The 13,683-nt window shown below is 32.6% G+C and overlaps 2 protein-coding genes across 2 annotated transcripts; both read left to right on the forward strand.

Annotated features, from left to right (window-relative positions):
* The first annotated feature begins 8,492 nt into the window (after nt 1-8,492).
* Nucleotides 8,493-11,098, forward strand: LOC103309069. The gene is made up of 4 exons (XM_008183634.2): nt 8,493-10,248; nt 10,307-10,417; nt 10,484-10,601; nt 11,044-11,098. Exons 1-4 carry the CDS (start codon nt 8,493-8,495, stop codon nt 11,096-11,098), a joined length of 2,040 nt encoding a protein of 679 aa, XP_008181856.2.
* Nucleotides 11,099-11,291: 193 nt separating this feature from the next.
* Nucleotides 11,292-12,175, forward strand: LOC107883442. The gene is made up of 3 exons (XM_029486469.1): nt 11,292-11,390; nt 11,451-11,943; nt 12,005-12,175. Exons 1-3 carry the CDS (start codon nt 11,318-11,320, stop codon nt 12,099-12,101), a joined length of 663 nt encoding a protein of 220 aa, XP_029342329.1. The 5' UTR covers nt 11,292-11,317; the 3' UTR covers nt 12,102-12,175.
* Nucleotides 12,176-13,683: the final 1,508 nt, after the last annotated feature.

Raw genomic sequence — 13,683 nt, forward strand, 5'->3', positions numbered from 1 at the left:
GGGTATACACCAAACTCAATTATTTAGCATGATATACTAATATAACTACAGGCCGATTTGTATGTATTTGCTTATTTATTCTGGTTGATGGTATGATATACTAAGTGAGCATAAATTAGTTTCATTGCATTAAGATTTAAACAAATAAACTTAGTTTGCATATTTCAAATAAACCCATTATTTTAAACTATCATCAATTAATGAGTATTACTTCTTCGACTAATCAATAACTTCATCAATTAATCAATAACTTCAACAACTAATTAATAACTTAATCAATTGATCAAAAACTTCATCAATTACTTTTTCATCAACTAATTAGTAACTTCAACAACCATTTAGTAGGTAACTTGAACAATTAATTCGATTCAACAATTAATCAATTACTTCATTAATTTATCTGTTTCATCAATAACTTCAAATTTAAGTTAATAGATATTTGTAATACATGAATCAAGACTAAATTAAGTTAACAAATAAGGTTAACTTATCGTCAATTAATAAGGTGAGTTATTAATAAAAAAAAAATATGCATTTATGAGGTATTATTTAATGAAATAAGTGCTAATCACTTGATTAAAAATAATAATTCATAAGTATATTACTATTCAAACAATCTATGATAGTCATTATTTTACAAATAAAAAATAATCAATAACTAATAAGTAATGACTAATGAATAAGTATTGAGATTTATGAATATAATTTGTGGCATCGATGTCTTCATACAGGCGACTAATGTTACCCCTGTATTAATATTTATAAGTAACGTATTAATACAATATATTAGTTTTTAGCTTTAAACATAAATACAATGTTTTTTTTATAAATATCTTATTTTTTTTTCTAATAATATTTTTTATATTCAGCAAACTTATAATACTTATTATAAATCAAAAATCCATAGTAAACAAAATATTTTTCCGGATAAGAAAAATATTCAAAATTAACTTAATTGGGAAAATAAAGAAAAATTTGAGTTGATTTTAAGTTAATGTAGGGCAAATGAGTTAAGTTAATTAAAACATCGAACTAACAAGTTAAAAATAACTTAACTTCTAACTTATTAAAACGTTAATGCCGCCCAGCCTTGTTATTAACTTGTTATTAACAGGCAAAAATGAATATTTTACAGTATTACAGTGACACTTACACACTATAGACCGGACGCCGACGGCTACAGTCAATACAGTCAGACAGACAACAAACAAATGCAAGCGAAGTCCGATTTACAGAATGCCGCGGTTAACCCACGTACTCCGTAGTATAAACAGTATGGATGGATCATTGTTGCCACCGACGCGTCGGTTGTTAGGTTAGTACCACCGTCGATGTGGCGTCAGTACATATTATAATGGGTATGCGATGCCTCCATTTTGCGACTCATTTATCAACGATAAAATAGTGGGAAAAGTTCATATTCACAAAACTGATAGTCGCAAAATGGCGGCGTAGCGTCTCTACCGTCAGCATAAAACAAGGAAATTAAATATTTTATTATTATGTTTTCTATCTATGTTTTTTTAGGTAGGGACTAGGGAGCATCGCCCTGGCGGCCTGGCTACACTGACCTGAATGATCAGACCATCTAAAAGTTCTGATCATGTTGAATATATTATTATGCGATATTTGTAGAAATAATTGGTGTAAAAAAGGAAAAAAATGGAAATGTTGAAACTAAAGTTAATGACATCGCAGGAATTATAGACGTTGATATTAATCTTTTTGATATTGAAAATGTAGGTATACCGAAAATTGTCAAATCATAATTTGGAAGCACCTCAAACAATCGTAATATTTTGAATTTTCTTATGAAAAAAAAAAGAGAGAAGACTTCATTAGGAAACGGGAAAAAATTGAATTTAAAGGATCAAAATTATTTTAAAAATGTATATTAATTTATATTTCAAATTTTATTAATGAAAGCTTAACACCTTACAAAAGGAAACTGCTTTGGGAGACTAGGTAAAAAGCAAAAGAACTTGGATACCGATACATATGGACAAGAAACGGCAGAATATTCAGCAAAAATGACGACATGACCAAAAAGACACAAATAAAATTTATCAATTATCTACGTTTTTTTTATAAGTTATCTATATTTGTATAACGCTTTATCGTTATATCCAACCATTGTTTTAATCTGTAGTATCTTAGCTATAGTAAGTTAAGTTTTAATAATTTTGTGTTTAATTGGACAATAACTATAATATTTATAGTTTACTTTCAAATTTTAAATATATCATATAATAATTTAACATTAAGTAGGTTAGTATACTTAAACTCAATCAACAGAACATGTTAATTCAGCACTTCTTTCACACTACTAAACACTACACTATATGAAAAAAAATTAGACACAATTCATAATATTGAATAATCATCAAATTACTACTCTTATACACTCGTATTCAACAAAATCCATTACTTTTAAAAAATCAGTACACAATTGTAACATTACCATTATTTTGATGAAAAAAAAACTATAGTACAAAGAAAAGCCAATTTAAGATGGGTAATACGTATTTTTCGGACAAGCAATGGCTGACAATATACTTAGTAATAATTTTGCCAAAGACTATAATCAAACAATTACTTATAATAGTACATGGGAAGACATGAGAACGATATTAAATAGGAATCAGTCATTAAATATTAAACACCTTAATATAAGAAGTGCTAATAAGAATTTTGACGAATTGTGCATAATGTTGGATAATTAAACAATTATTTTTGATACAATTATTTTCACAGAACATTGGCTAGGCTTACGTAATCTAAATGACAATCAATTTCAAATTCCAAACTATATACTATGTTCAAGACTACAAACTACATAAATCAAAATTATGAAACAATTGCTTTTATAAATAATTCTATCATAAATACACAAGTAACTGATTTAAAAAGGGAAATTCAAACTTCACAGTTTATAAAATTTATAGATCTCTCCAAATTGATATTAATTTCTTTTTAGATGAATTTTAACAAACTATTCTACATAGAGCTAGAGCCCATAAAAGTAACTACACGTTAATAAAAGTGACTTGAATATAGATATAATCAATAATGGTACAGATAGTAATAACTATTTCAATTTAATAAATGAATACGGCTTTATTAGACTCTTTATCTGTATAACTAGAACTAAAGAAATAGGAGGATCCTGTTTAGATCATGTACTTTTAAAATCTAATATATTAATGTTGGATTGCTCAAAACATTTAATGAATCAATAGTGAGCTAATGGTCCCTTAAACAAAATTTAGTGGCCCGTGATTGGTCCATTCAATTTTTTGTGAACCATTAAATTTAATATATTGTTTATGCAACCCAGCATAAAACATGTCAAAACGTTTGTTGCTTATACTTCTTTAACTGATCATTACTCAATAGCTACCTGTATAAGCAACCTTGTCTTCAACATAAACAACCCACGAAATCCAAAAATCATACAACAAGTTGATTTATCAAATCTATCAATTATATTAAAGAACTACGATTGGTCATCAGTAGTGAACGACTCTAATGTAAATTCTGCGGCGAATAATTTTATTAAAATTTTAAAAAATGAAGAAAATAATTGTTCTTTAAAAAAAATAATATCAATAAAAACCAAAAAGATTAAACCTTGGGCAACAACTGCAATTATTATATCAATTCGTCGCAGAGATAAATTACATCTGAGTTTAAAAAAGCATTCATTAAACGAAAAACTTCAACAGTACTTTTTAAAATATAGAAGTACGTTAACTAATATGATAAAAGAAGCTAAAACTAAATTTTATAAATCTGAACTAGAAAAAGCCGGAAATGACACGAAACTAAACTGGAAAATTATTAAAAACACGACAAACCGTTCTAAGACAAACAACTTTATTCAAACTAATAATAACAAATTTGGTAAAAAACTGCACTTCGCAGATAAATCTAAAGAAATATCGAATTATTTTAATGAGTAGGTACTTTACAAATGCAGCAAAAAACATGTATGCAAATGCATTTTAGAAAGTAAAAAAAAAAATTTAGATGGCATCTGGTTTTTACATACGGTGGGGGGGGGGGTGAGTATTGACTATTTAGTATACACTATACTTTACCAACAACGAAAAAAGATTTCATAACGAAATTATGGGTGCCGGATATCAATCAAAATAGACATTTGATCGTACATAGTCAGTTAGTTGCGTGTGGACATAAATACATATTAATATTGTCATTATCTCGACCGACTCGATCGGACAGCGGAGAAAAAAACCGATTACCTACGTTATAATCGTTGAATTTCGCGTGGACGACAAGATACAGTGAAATAGATTCTATTTTATAGCAGTATCGTAAAGACCATGTGAAACATTTTCGTTAAATAATATATTATGACATTTTCATTCATTCTGTTCTATTCTGCCCAGTAGTGGATAGGTCCATGGGGAAAAAGGGATTTTACTCGGGTGGTCTACACATTGTTTTTTTGCACAATAAAATATTCACCAAATAGGAATAGTTTAAATTTAAAACAATTCATTTTTATATATTAATTATTATTACTGTTATTTTTAACAATATAATAATACCACAAGTCAAGAATTTGCTTACGGATCTTTAACATAGTATTTTAAATTTTTATCGTTAATCGAAGACCGAAATATCCTCGTATGTTACCCCCCGCCGCCCCCCCAATATTGAGTTTTTGCAATTTTTTTTGGCCGATATTTAGTACGGAATTTGTACGAATTTGTACGACCTTACGCGAAATTTTTCAAAAATCCCTTACAACCGAAAAAAGCATTTTCCTCATATGCCGTTTCCCCAGCCCCACACCAAACTAAAATTAAGTTTTCGCATGGAACATTTTATTTATAGTTAAAGGTGTTGGATTGAATAAGTATCTAGTACGAGTGAAGCGACCAATTTTTTTTTCAGTTTGGGGCCCTCTCAATCATTTCCCTGTAACATAAATACTACCTATCCACCTCTGATTCTGCCGTTGGAAAATGAATTAATTTTAATAGGAAAGACTTAATTGTCTAGCTATACTCTCGATCAACAAAAATGATTCAATCACTCCTGATTAAGTGCCGGTTGAACTATCCAATAAAAAAAGGATACTAGAATTTTTATTATAAATAATTAATAATATAATATATTCTGTACATACTATGCGCATATTAAATAGTATTTAACTGCCATGAGTTATGCAAATCTTTGTATTTGTTTTGTTATTTTGCCTATTAATATTTATACGTGTAATGTGTTTGATTGTTGGGAAAATGGGTAGTTTTAAAGAGAAGGTTTTAGTGTTGGTTATTTTTTTTGAATCCCCCCCTCCCCTGTATAGTTTTCAGAGCTTAATTGTCTCAATAATTTTATTGAATTTGGAGTTGTAATTTATCGTTGATCTAGGGTTCCAGTTTGTTTCATTATTATATATATATGGTAGTATAGTAGATCTGGGCTCTGAATTATATACGTATTATACTTCTTTTATTTTGTATAAAAAATGTGACGTGTCAAAATTGTGATTGTTTCCTATACTCGTAAATTGGTTATCATGCCATTGTTTGGTAGACATAGATAGTTCTAGTAGATGTGTTAGTAGTATGATTTGGGGGGTTCTGAATCACTATCCCCTGATCCTTGCTGATCCTTGCTGATCCTTGCTGATCCTTGCTCGTCATCGCCGCCCGATCGCGCACGTACGCGACGTATATTTTACCCCACCTTGTCCTTGCTCGTCCTCGTCATGACGCCGCCGCCTGATACGTCACGTGACGGACGTAATGTATAGCGCATTATCAGAGTTATCAGCCTCTTATCTAACAGTCATATGATAACATATTATTGTACACACAATATTATTGTGTATTATTATTATTGTAAACTTTTTTTCATTAAATAAATATTGAAAAAAAGATTTGGTGGGATCCGAACCCTCGACCCCCCGAGCTATAGCATTGACGCCGTAACCCACTAGGCCACAGACCTGATATACTCTTAGCTGGATTCTTAACGTATATAGGTGAATGAAATGCAACAAGTTATATTCTGCTAACCAACACATATTATCGTATGCATACCATACTACCATACATATTATCGTACACACAAAATATTATTGTGCGCACTACTAATCAATTTATCAGCGCGGCAGTCATCTGGTTATCAGATATGTTATCATATTTATTATACTTATCCGTAATATATTCAAACTCTCACACGTACGTGACATATATTTTATTCACCCCATTTTTCCGCGCATGCGCATTTATTGTTTCTATAAATAAATATTGTAAAAAAGGCTCTGGAGAGATTCAAACTCTCGATCTCCGTCTTACATTCTGGCGCTTTAACCAACTAAGCTACAGAGCCGGTTTATTTTTAGTATGATTCTTAATGTATATAGCTGTATGAATATTATTGTACACATCTCGATATAATAATTGATACATTTATGTATCAAGGACTTGTGTTACATTTAAGAATAATATACTTGTACAATTACATTCTATAACCGTTATATGGATACGTATGAATGTTGTACCCATGTGCAATGTTAAAAAAAAATTTTTTTGTAATATTGTTTAAAATATAATCTTTTAACATTTTTACACGTACACCCTTATTATTTATATAATATATCGTTAGATGGTAAAAACGCTATATAGTAATTTTCGAAATGGTATATGTTCACATTTCTTAGTGCCATATGTTCACATTTCTTGGTATGTTAGTAACTATTTTTGTACGGTTTCATCGAGTGAAGTGTATTTCGGTTAATCGTCCTTTGTTTCCATCACGTACTCCAGACGCCGCTAGATGGTAAACATCACCTATTGTTAACCCACCGACCTATTCCGACCCGTCTATCGATGGGTTGTTGTTGACAATGCACAGGACAATTCCTGGAAATTGCACTGATAAACGTTGGTTCCTAAAATAATTGGTAATAACTAGTGATGTACACATTTATCATAGTAAATACCCGATTAATATTTTGGTAACACACGGCTTGAATTGTTACCCTCTCCAAAAGATGTAGAGATTTCTGGGCACTCGCTCTGATGTCCACTGAGATAGAGTCAGTCTGTTCCAGACACCCATACCTTTATCTGCATTTTGCTCTCTCCGTGTTTTCACAGTCCTTACATTTTTCTCAACAGTATTTACACACTCTGTTTAATTTTTCTCAGTGTTTAATTGTTACAAGTGTTTTAAACACGTTTTCATTTTAAAACATTTAATCATGTTTAAATGCGATCAGTGCTCGTCGGTTTTCGCCGCAAAACGTCATTTAGTCGCCCACCAAAAGAAGCATGAGAACGTACGTTTCTCTTGCACTGTATGCCCTTCGTCATTCTCCTAAAAAACCGGGCTCAACAAACATACGAAGAATATTCATGGTATGTATTAATAATATAAAGTTTTTTTATACAATATTAATTTATTATTTTTCCTAAGGTATCATCAACGTTCCGGCTCATTTGAGACCAATGCCCGCTGCGTTGATCACCGCTCAACCAGCACGACCAAGCGTCATACAGTTCGCGCCTCTTACCGCTCCGCAGAGAGATATTCAAATCGCGCCGCAAATAATTGTACCTGATGTCCCGGCCGGTGGCTCCAACATGTTAACCGAAGACGAAATGTGTATGGAAGCCATGGACGAATATGAGGATACAGGTTAGTTTTATTTTATTAGAATTAATTAAATTTTTAAAAGACCGACTGATTTTAAACATCTTAAATTATTTTAAACGAATACGTTACATTATTTTAAAAGACGCTTCTATATCATTAGATTTATCACAAGTTACCGTACAACACTTAATCAAATACTTAGATTTATTTTATTATTATTCGATCTTCAGATTTTTAAATTTTAAAAGACAGATATTATTTTATAAGCTGTATAGATTTTATTTCTCAGTCGCAGGTTGATTAGATTTTTATTAGATTTATTTATTAGATATTAATATTAGGTTTTTTTATTTTAAAGATTCTTACACCGTTGCCGTAAATGGCAAACGCGTTTCTACGGCCAACACCACCTCAGCTGCTAGGGCAAAAAAGACGCGTATGGTTATGGTGAAGGCCCCCGGATTCATAGAAATTTTGTCGTCTGCGAGCCGTAAAATCGTGTGGTACTATGCTAAAAATCTGATTAGTACAATGATTTATTCAGACTTTCTTCGACCCCTCATGCCTGAACTAGTTATTTTATTAAAGACCTCCGTAGAAAAACACGCGATAAAATTTAATTTGAAGCTCGAGGCGACATACAACCAGCCCAACGTCCTCAATTCATCAGAGAACCGAGCATTTAAGACAGTGGCAGTTGAAATTTATCCGGATAGTGATATTAGAACGATTGTGGAGAGGGCGTAATCAAGTTGATGAAGGAGAAAGATGATTATATTGGGGGGGGGGGGGGGAGTGGTTTTACATTGGAGTCGATAGACGGACTATTAGTAGGGGTGTATAAATATATGCCGATGGGTGGATCGTCATATATTGAGTTACCGACGTATATTGACAGGAAACGAGGAACAATAAACCCTCAAAACATTGACCAGGAGTGTTTTAAGTGGGCAATTCTGGCGAAGCATGTGACTGTGACAGGTTCAGTGGTATATCGTATCGGAGAAAATTATAAAAAACATGAAGGAAAATATAATTTTGACGGCCTCACCTTCCCCACGCCTCTATCGGATATAACTAAATTCGAAAAAAATAACGTTAAAGTGTCCGTAAATGTTTACGGATTGGAAAAAAAGTTTCAACCGCCCAGGAAATATCCGACGTATGAGGTGTACCCGTTACGTGTGGTCGACGAAGAAAAAAAGGACCATTTTGACTTGTTTTTAATAACGGACGGCGACAACTCGCATTATACTTACATCTCTAATTTTTCACGACTAGTGCGTGCGCAGAAAACCGGACATAGTGAGAGAGTTGTTTTTTGTAAAAGGTGTTTTACGTCATTCGACAACCGAAATTTAAAATACAAGTTGAGTGGGCAGGAGGCCCTGGACCAACATAAACTGATTTGTGGGGCGCATAAGCCAATTTTTCCGGAGATGCCGAAGGAGGGTGATTGTGTTGAGTTCAGGGCGTGGAAAAACACGGTGAGACACCCGTTTGTAATTTACGCGGATTTTGAGGCGATCTTGGCGAAGACGGAGGAAAAGAGGGGTGATAGTACCACAATTATGCATAGACATGAAGCTATGAGCTATGGGTTTTTGGTGAAGGCGAGCGAGGACGTGCCGGCGGATTTATTGGTTCAATACGGGATACCGGCGGGGCCGGTAATCTACAGAGGCAGCGAAAACAGGACAGACGTGGCGAGACATTTTGTGGAGACGATTGTTGATGTGGCCCGGAAAATCGAAAATCTGATGAAGGCGAATATTCCTTTAATCATGACCGAGGGCGAAGAAAAAACACACCAAGAGTGTAATGCGTGTAACTTATGCAAATGCATATTAGCCGGGGGCGATAAGGTTAGGGATCATGACCATTTAACGGGCAAATTTAGGCAGACCTTGTGCTCTAGGTGTAACTTAGAGTTGCAACAGCCTAAATTTGTCCCCGTATTTTTTCATAATCTCTCAAACTACGAATCGCACTTCATAATCACTGAACTTGGGTGTGATACACAGGCGATCAACGTTATACCGAACAGTGAGGAGAAATTTATATCTTTCTCGAAATATATAAGTAGTACCTTCACTGTTCGGTTTATCGACACGTTCAGGTTTATGGCGTCGAGTCTGTCGTCCCTGGCCGAAAATTTAGTTACACCCGAACATGAGAACTTCCGTGAGACAGCCAAACATTTTGTCGTCGGAGATATGCCGCTTGTGACACGTAAAGGTGTGTACCCATACGAGTACACAGATAGTTGGGAGCGGTTGGAAGACAGGAGACTACCGAGTAAGAGGGATTTTTTTAGTACGTTGACGGAGACCGGGATTAAGGAGGAAGATTTCGAACACGCAAAGTTGGTCTGGGACCACTTTGATTGCAATACGTTGGGCGAATATAGCGACCTGTATCTCAAAATCGATGTGTTGTTGTTGTCGGACGTTTTCGAGAACTTTCGCGATGTATGCATGCGGGCATACAACCTCGACGCCGCAAATTATTTCACCGCCCCAGGACTTAGTTTTGACGCAATGTTGAAGTTTACAGGGCAGAAACTTCAATTATTACATGATTATGACATGTTGTTGATGTTCGAGAATGGTTAGTATATTATTTTATTTTTAAAAAGTGTATATAATAATCTTATTTATTTTTACAGGTATGCGCGGTGGACTAGTGCAAGCGAGTAAGAGGTACGCGAAGGCGAATAATACAAAAACTCCGGGGTATGATGAGACAAAAGATAAATCATGGATAGTATATCAGGACTGTAAGTATATATTTTTTTTTTCATATTTATTAATTTTTTCATACTTATTAATTTTTTTATTTATAGGTAATAACTTGTACGGATGGGCTATGTCGCAGTACATGCCGTACGGTGGGTTCAACTGGGTTGAACCTACATTGAATGGATTGAACGATTTGATTGACACCTCCCCCATAGGACGAGTGTATGAGGTGGACGTGTCGTACCCAAGACACCTACACAACGATCATAACGACCTACCTTTCCGCCGCAAAACAGCGTGCCTCTAGGCTCGAAGGTTAGGAAATTGATGGCCACGTTTGAGAAAAAGGAGAATTACATTATACATTATCGAAACCTACAGCAGGCCATTAAGAATGGTCTTATAGTTGAAAAAGTAAATATTTATATTTTATATGATTTTAAACAGATTTTTAACATTTTTTCTTATTTTTATAGGTACACAGGGTTATACAATTTAATCAGTCGGATTGGCTGGCTAAATATATAGAGTTGAACACCGAGATGAGGAAGAAGGCGAAGAACGATTTTGAGAAAGATTTTTTCAAGCTGATGAACAATGCTGTATTTGGTAAGTCACTAAATACTTTGTATTAAACATTTTTACTGATATTTTGTGTTTCTAGGGAAGACTATGCAATCGAAGAGGAAGGAGATGAAGATGGAGTTGGTGTCGTGTGAGAGGAGGCTGCAGAAACTGATAAACAAATGTACATTCAAACATTGTACTACTTATAATGAAAACCTAAACGCCGTAGCTTTAGAGAATAAAATTATTAGATTCGATAAACCTATATATATATTGGTAAATATATTTTATATAATATATAATAATAATACATTTATTTTTTACATTTATTTTTTACAGGATTCGCTGTGCTAGACATATCCAAGACGAAAATGTATGAGTACCATTATGATGTCATGCAAAGGCATTATGGAGACAGGATTAAACTAATGTACACTGACACAGGTAAATATATTAAAACTATTCTCCTGTATATAATATATTAATTTAACATTATTTTTCTAGATTCACTGATATATTATATTGAAACCCAAGATTTTTATGTAGACTTGGCTGCTAATTCTAATCTACTGGACCGGATGGATACTGCTAACCTGTCCAGTGACCATCCGTGTTATGTGGCAACCAGAAAGAAGGAGCCGGGGTTCTTCTCCGATGAAGTGGACGGGGATATTATTACAGAGTTTGTTGCGTTGAGGGCGGAATCATATGCCTTCAACATATATGCTAGAGAGGACAGAGTAGGAGGAGAGAAGATCAAAGCGAAGGGTATCAGAGCTCATGTGGTTAAAAACCATATGACTCTCGAGGACCATAAAAAGTGTTTGTTTGATGCAGATGGAGTGGAGGCGTACAAGGAGAATGTTTCGATCAGGTCGTTTAACTACCAACTCATGACGATAAAGACCAGAAAATTAACGTACAACAATTATGATGATAAGAGGGTGGTACTAGAGGATAAAATAAATACACTGGCGCATGGCCATTATAGTATAGAGTAAGTTATTACAAAATATATATTTAAATTTTTTTACTAACATTTTCTCTTAATTTTACAGGGAAGATGTCTTATGGCCTGAATTAGATGAAGAAGGACAGAACTGGAACGAGGAAGAGAAAGGATTAATGAAAAGCCTTCTACATTACATAACCTGATTTTATATACTATATTTTTTTTCTATTAATTAGTTTTATTGTAAATATTAAACGTTATATAGTTTGTTATATATTGTAAATATTATCATGTTATATAATTATACTTGAAATAGATTAATGTATATACTTTTGTAAATGCAATACATTCAATTGAAATTATTGTAAATAATATGTATGTTTTATTAGTTTTAAGTCAGATTAGGGTATAAACTTTTAGTTTTTTATGTTTATAATGTGCAATTGTTAGATATTTAAGTTTTTTTATGTTTATAATGTATAATTGGTAGATATTTAAGTTTTTTATGTTTATAATGTATAATTGGTAGATATTTAAGTTTTTTTTATGTTTATAATGTATAATTGGTAGAGATTTAAGTTTTTTCATGTTTATAATCATGTTTTTCTGTTTCAGGTAGATGGATGACAATATTAGTATAATTAAAAAACCTTGTAAATGCTATCATAAATATGTTAACATATAAATTAAAAAAAAACAATGTTAAAATATAATTATGTTATATAATTATTAAATAAAATGTATTCAATCATATTTTTAAGAATTATTTATAAACCATTTCCTTATAGAAAATACTTTATAGAATGTACATTGTTTTGGATTAAATTCCATATGAAAAATACAGCAGGGTAGAGTTTCATCATCACATATTTGCTCCAAACGTGGACATCCAAGGTCTTCGATGTTGATTAGTGCGACTTGAGGTATAAATTCTGTAAGCAGCTGTTTTTTCTGTTCACCTTTGACGTAAATGCATGAGAACTTTAAAGAGTTCAATATTCTACTTAGTTCTTCATACTCAACATCACCATATTCTATAGTAAGTTTATGATAGTTATGTTCCAACCACTTATTAGTTTTTCGACTCTTGTTGTCCTGCTTAGATTTAGAATTTTTAAAAATCCAGTGTTGGTTCGCCCATGTTTCAGTGTCCACTATAGATAATTCTTTAATAAAATATTTATTGTTTGCCCCAAGAACGCACTGCATGTCTGCGATGGCCGACGACATAATTTCAGGTATATTATGTATATAAATATATGATATAATATTTTATAACACTAACATGATGGTGTATACAGCTCGACTGAAATTATTTTCCAATACCGCATGACTAAACAACTATTTTATTTTATGTAAAATCAAGTTTTCGTAATATTTTTGCCTTCCAGGATTATCAAACGTGAATTTAATTCTGAAATATATGTTCCGTGATTCGGCAATGAATTTTCATCAAATATTCCGGTTATACGATTTATTTCAGCTTTTAATTGATTCACATCAAGTCCCTGGATGCCGATCGCTGTACTATTGTCAGCATAGTCATTAAATAGCTGCGACATACGATTTTCACAATTTAATAAAGACTTATTACTTGATTGAATATTATTTTCAAGCAATTGTATCTTATCACGTAGATTAACAATATTACTTTTCAAAGTTTCAATTTCTTTTTGTTGAAGTTTCACATCGTTTACAATTGTTTTGTTACTTGATTGAATATCTGATATAATTCTTTTAGTTTCACTAGCCTGAGAACTACCGAACACGTTCATAGTTATAAAA

Source organism: Acyrthosiphon pisum, chromosome A1 (assembly GCF_005508785.2).
Source record: "Acyrthosiphon pisum isolate AL4f chromosome A1, pea_aphid_22Mar2018_4r6ur, whole genome shotgun sequence".
Classification (NCBI taxonomy): domain Eukaryota; kingdom Metazoa; phylum Arthropoda; class Insecta; order Hemiptera; family Aphididae; genus Acyrthosiphon; species Acyrthosiphon pisum.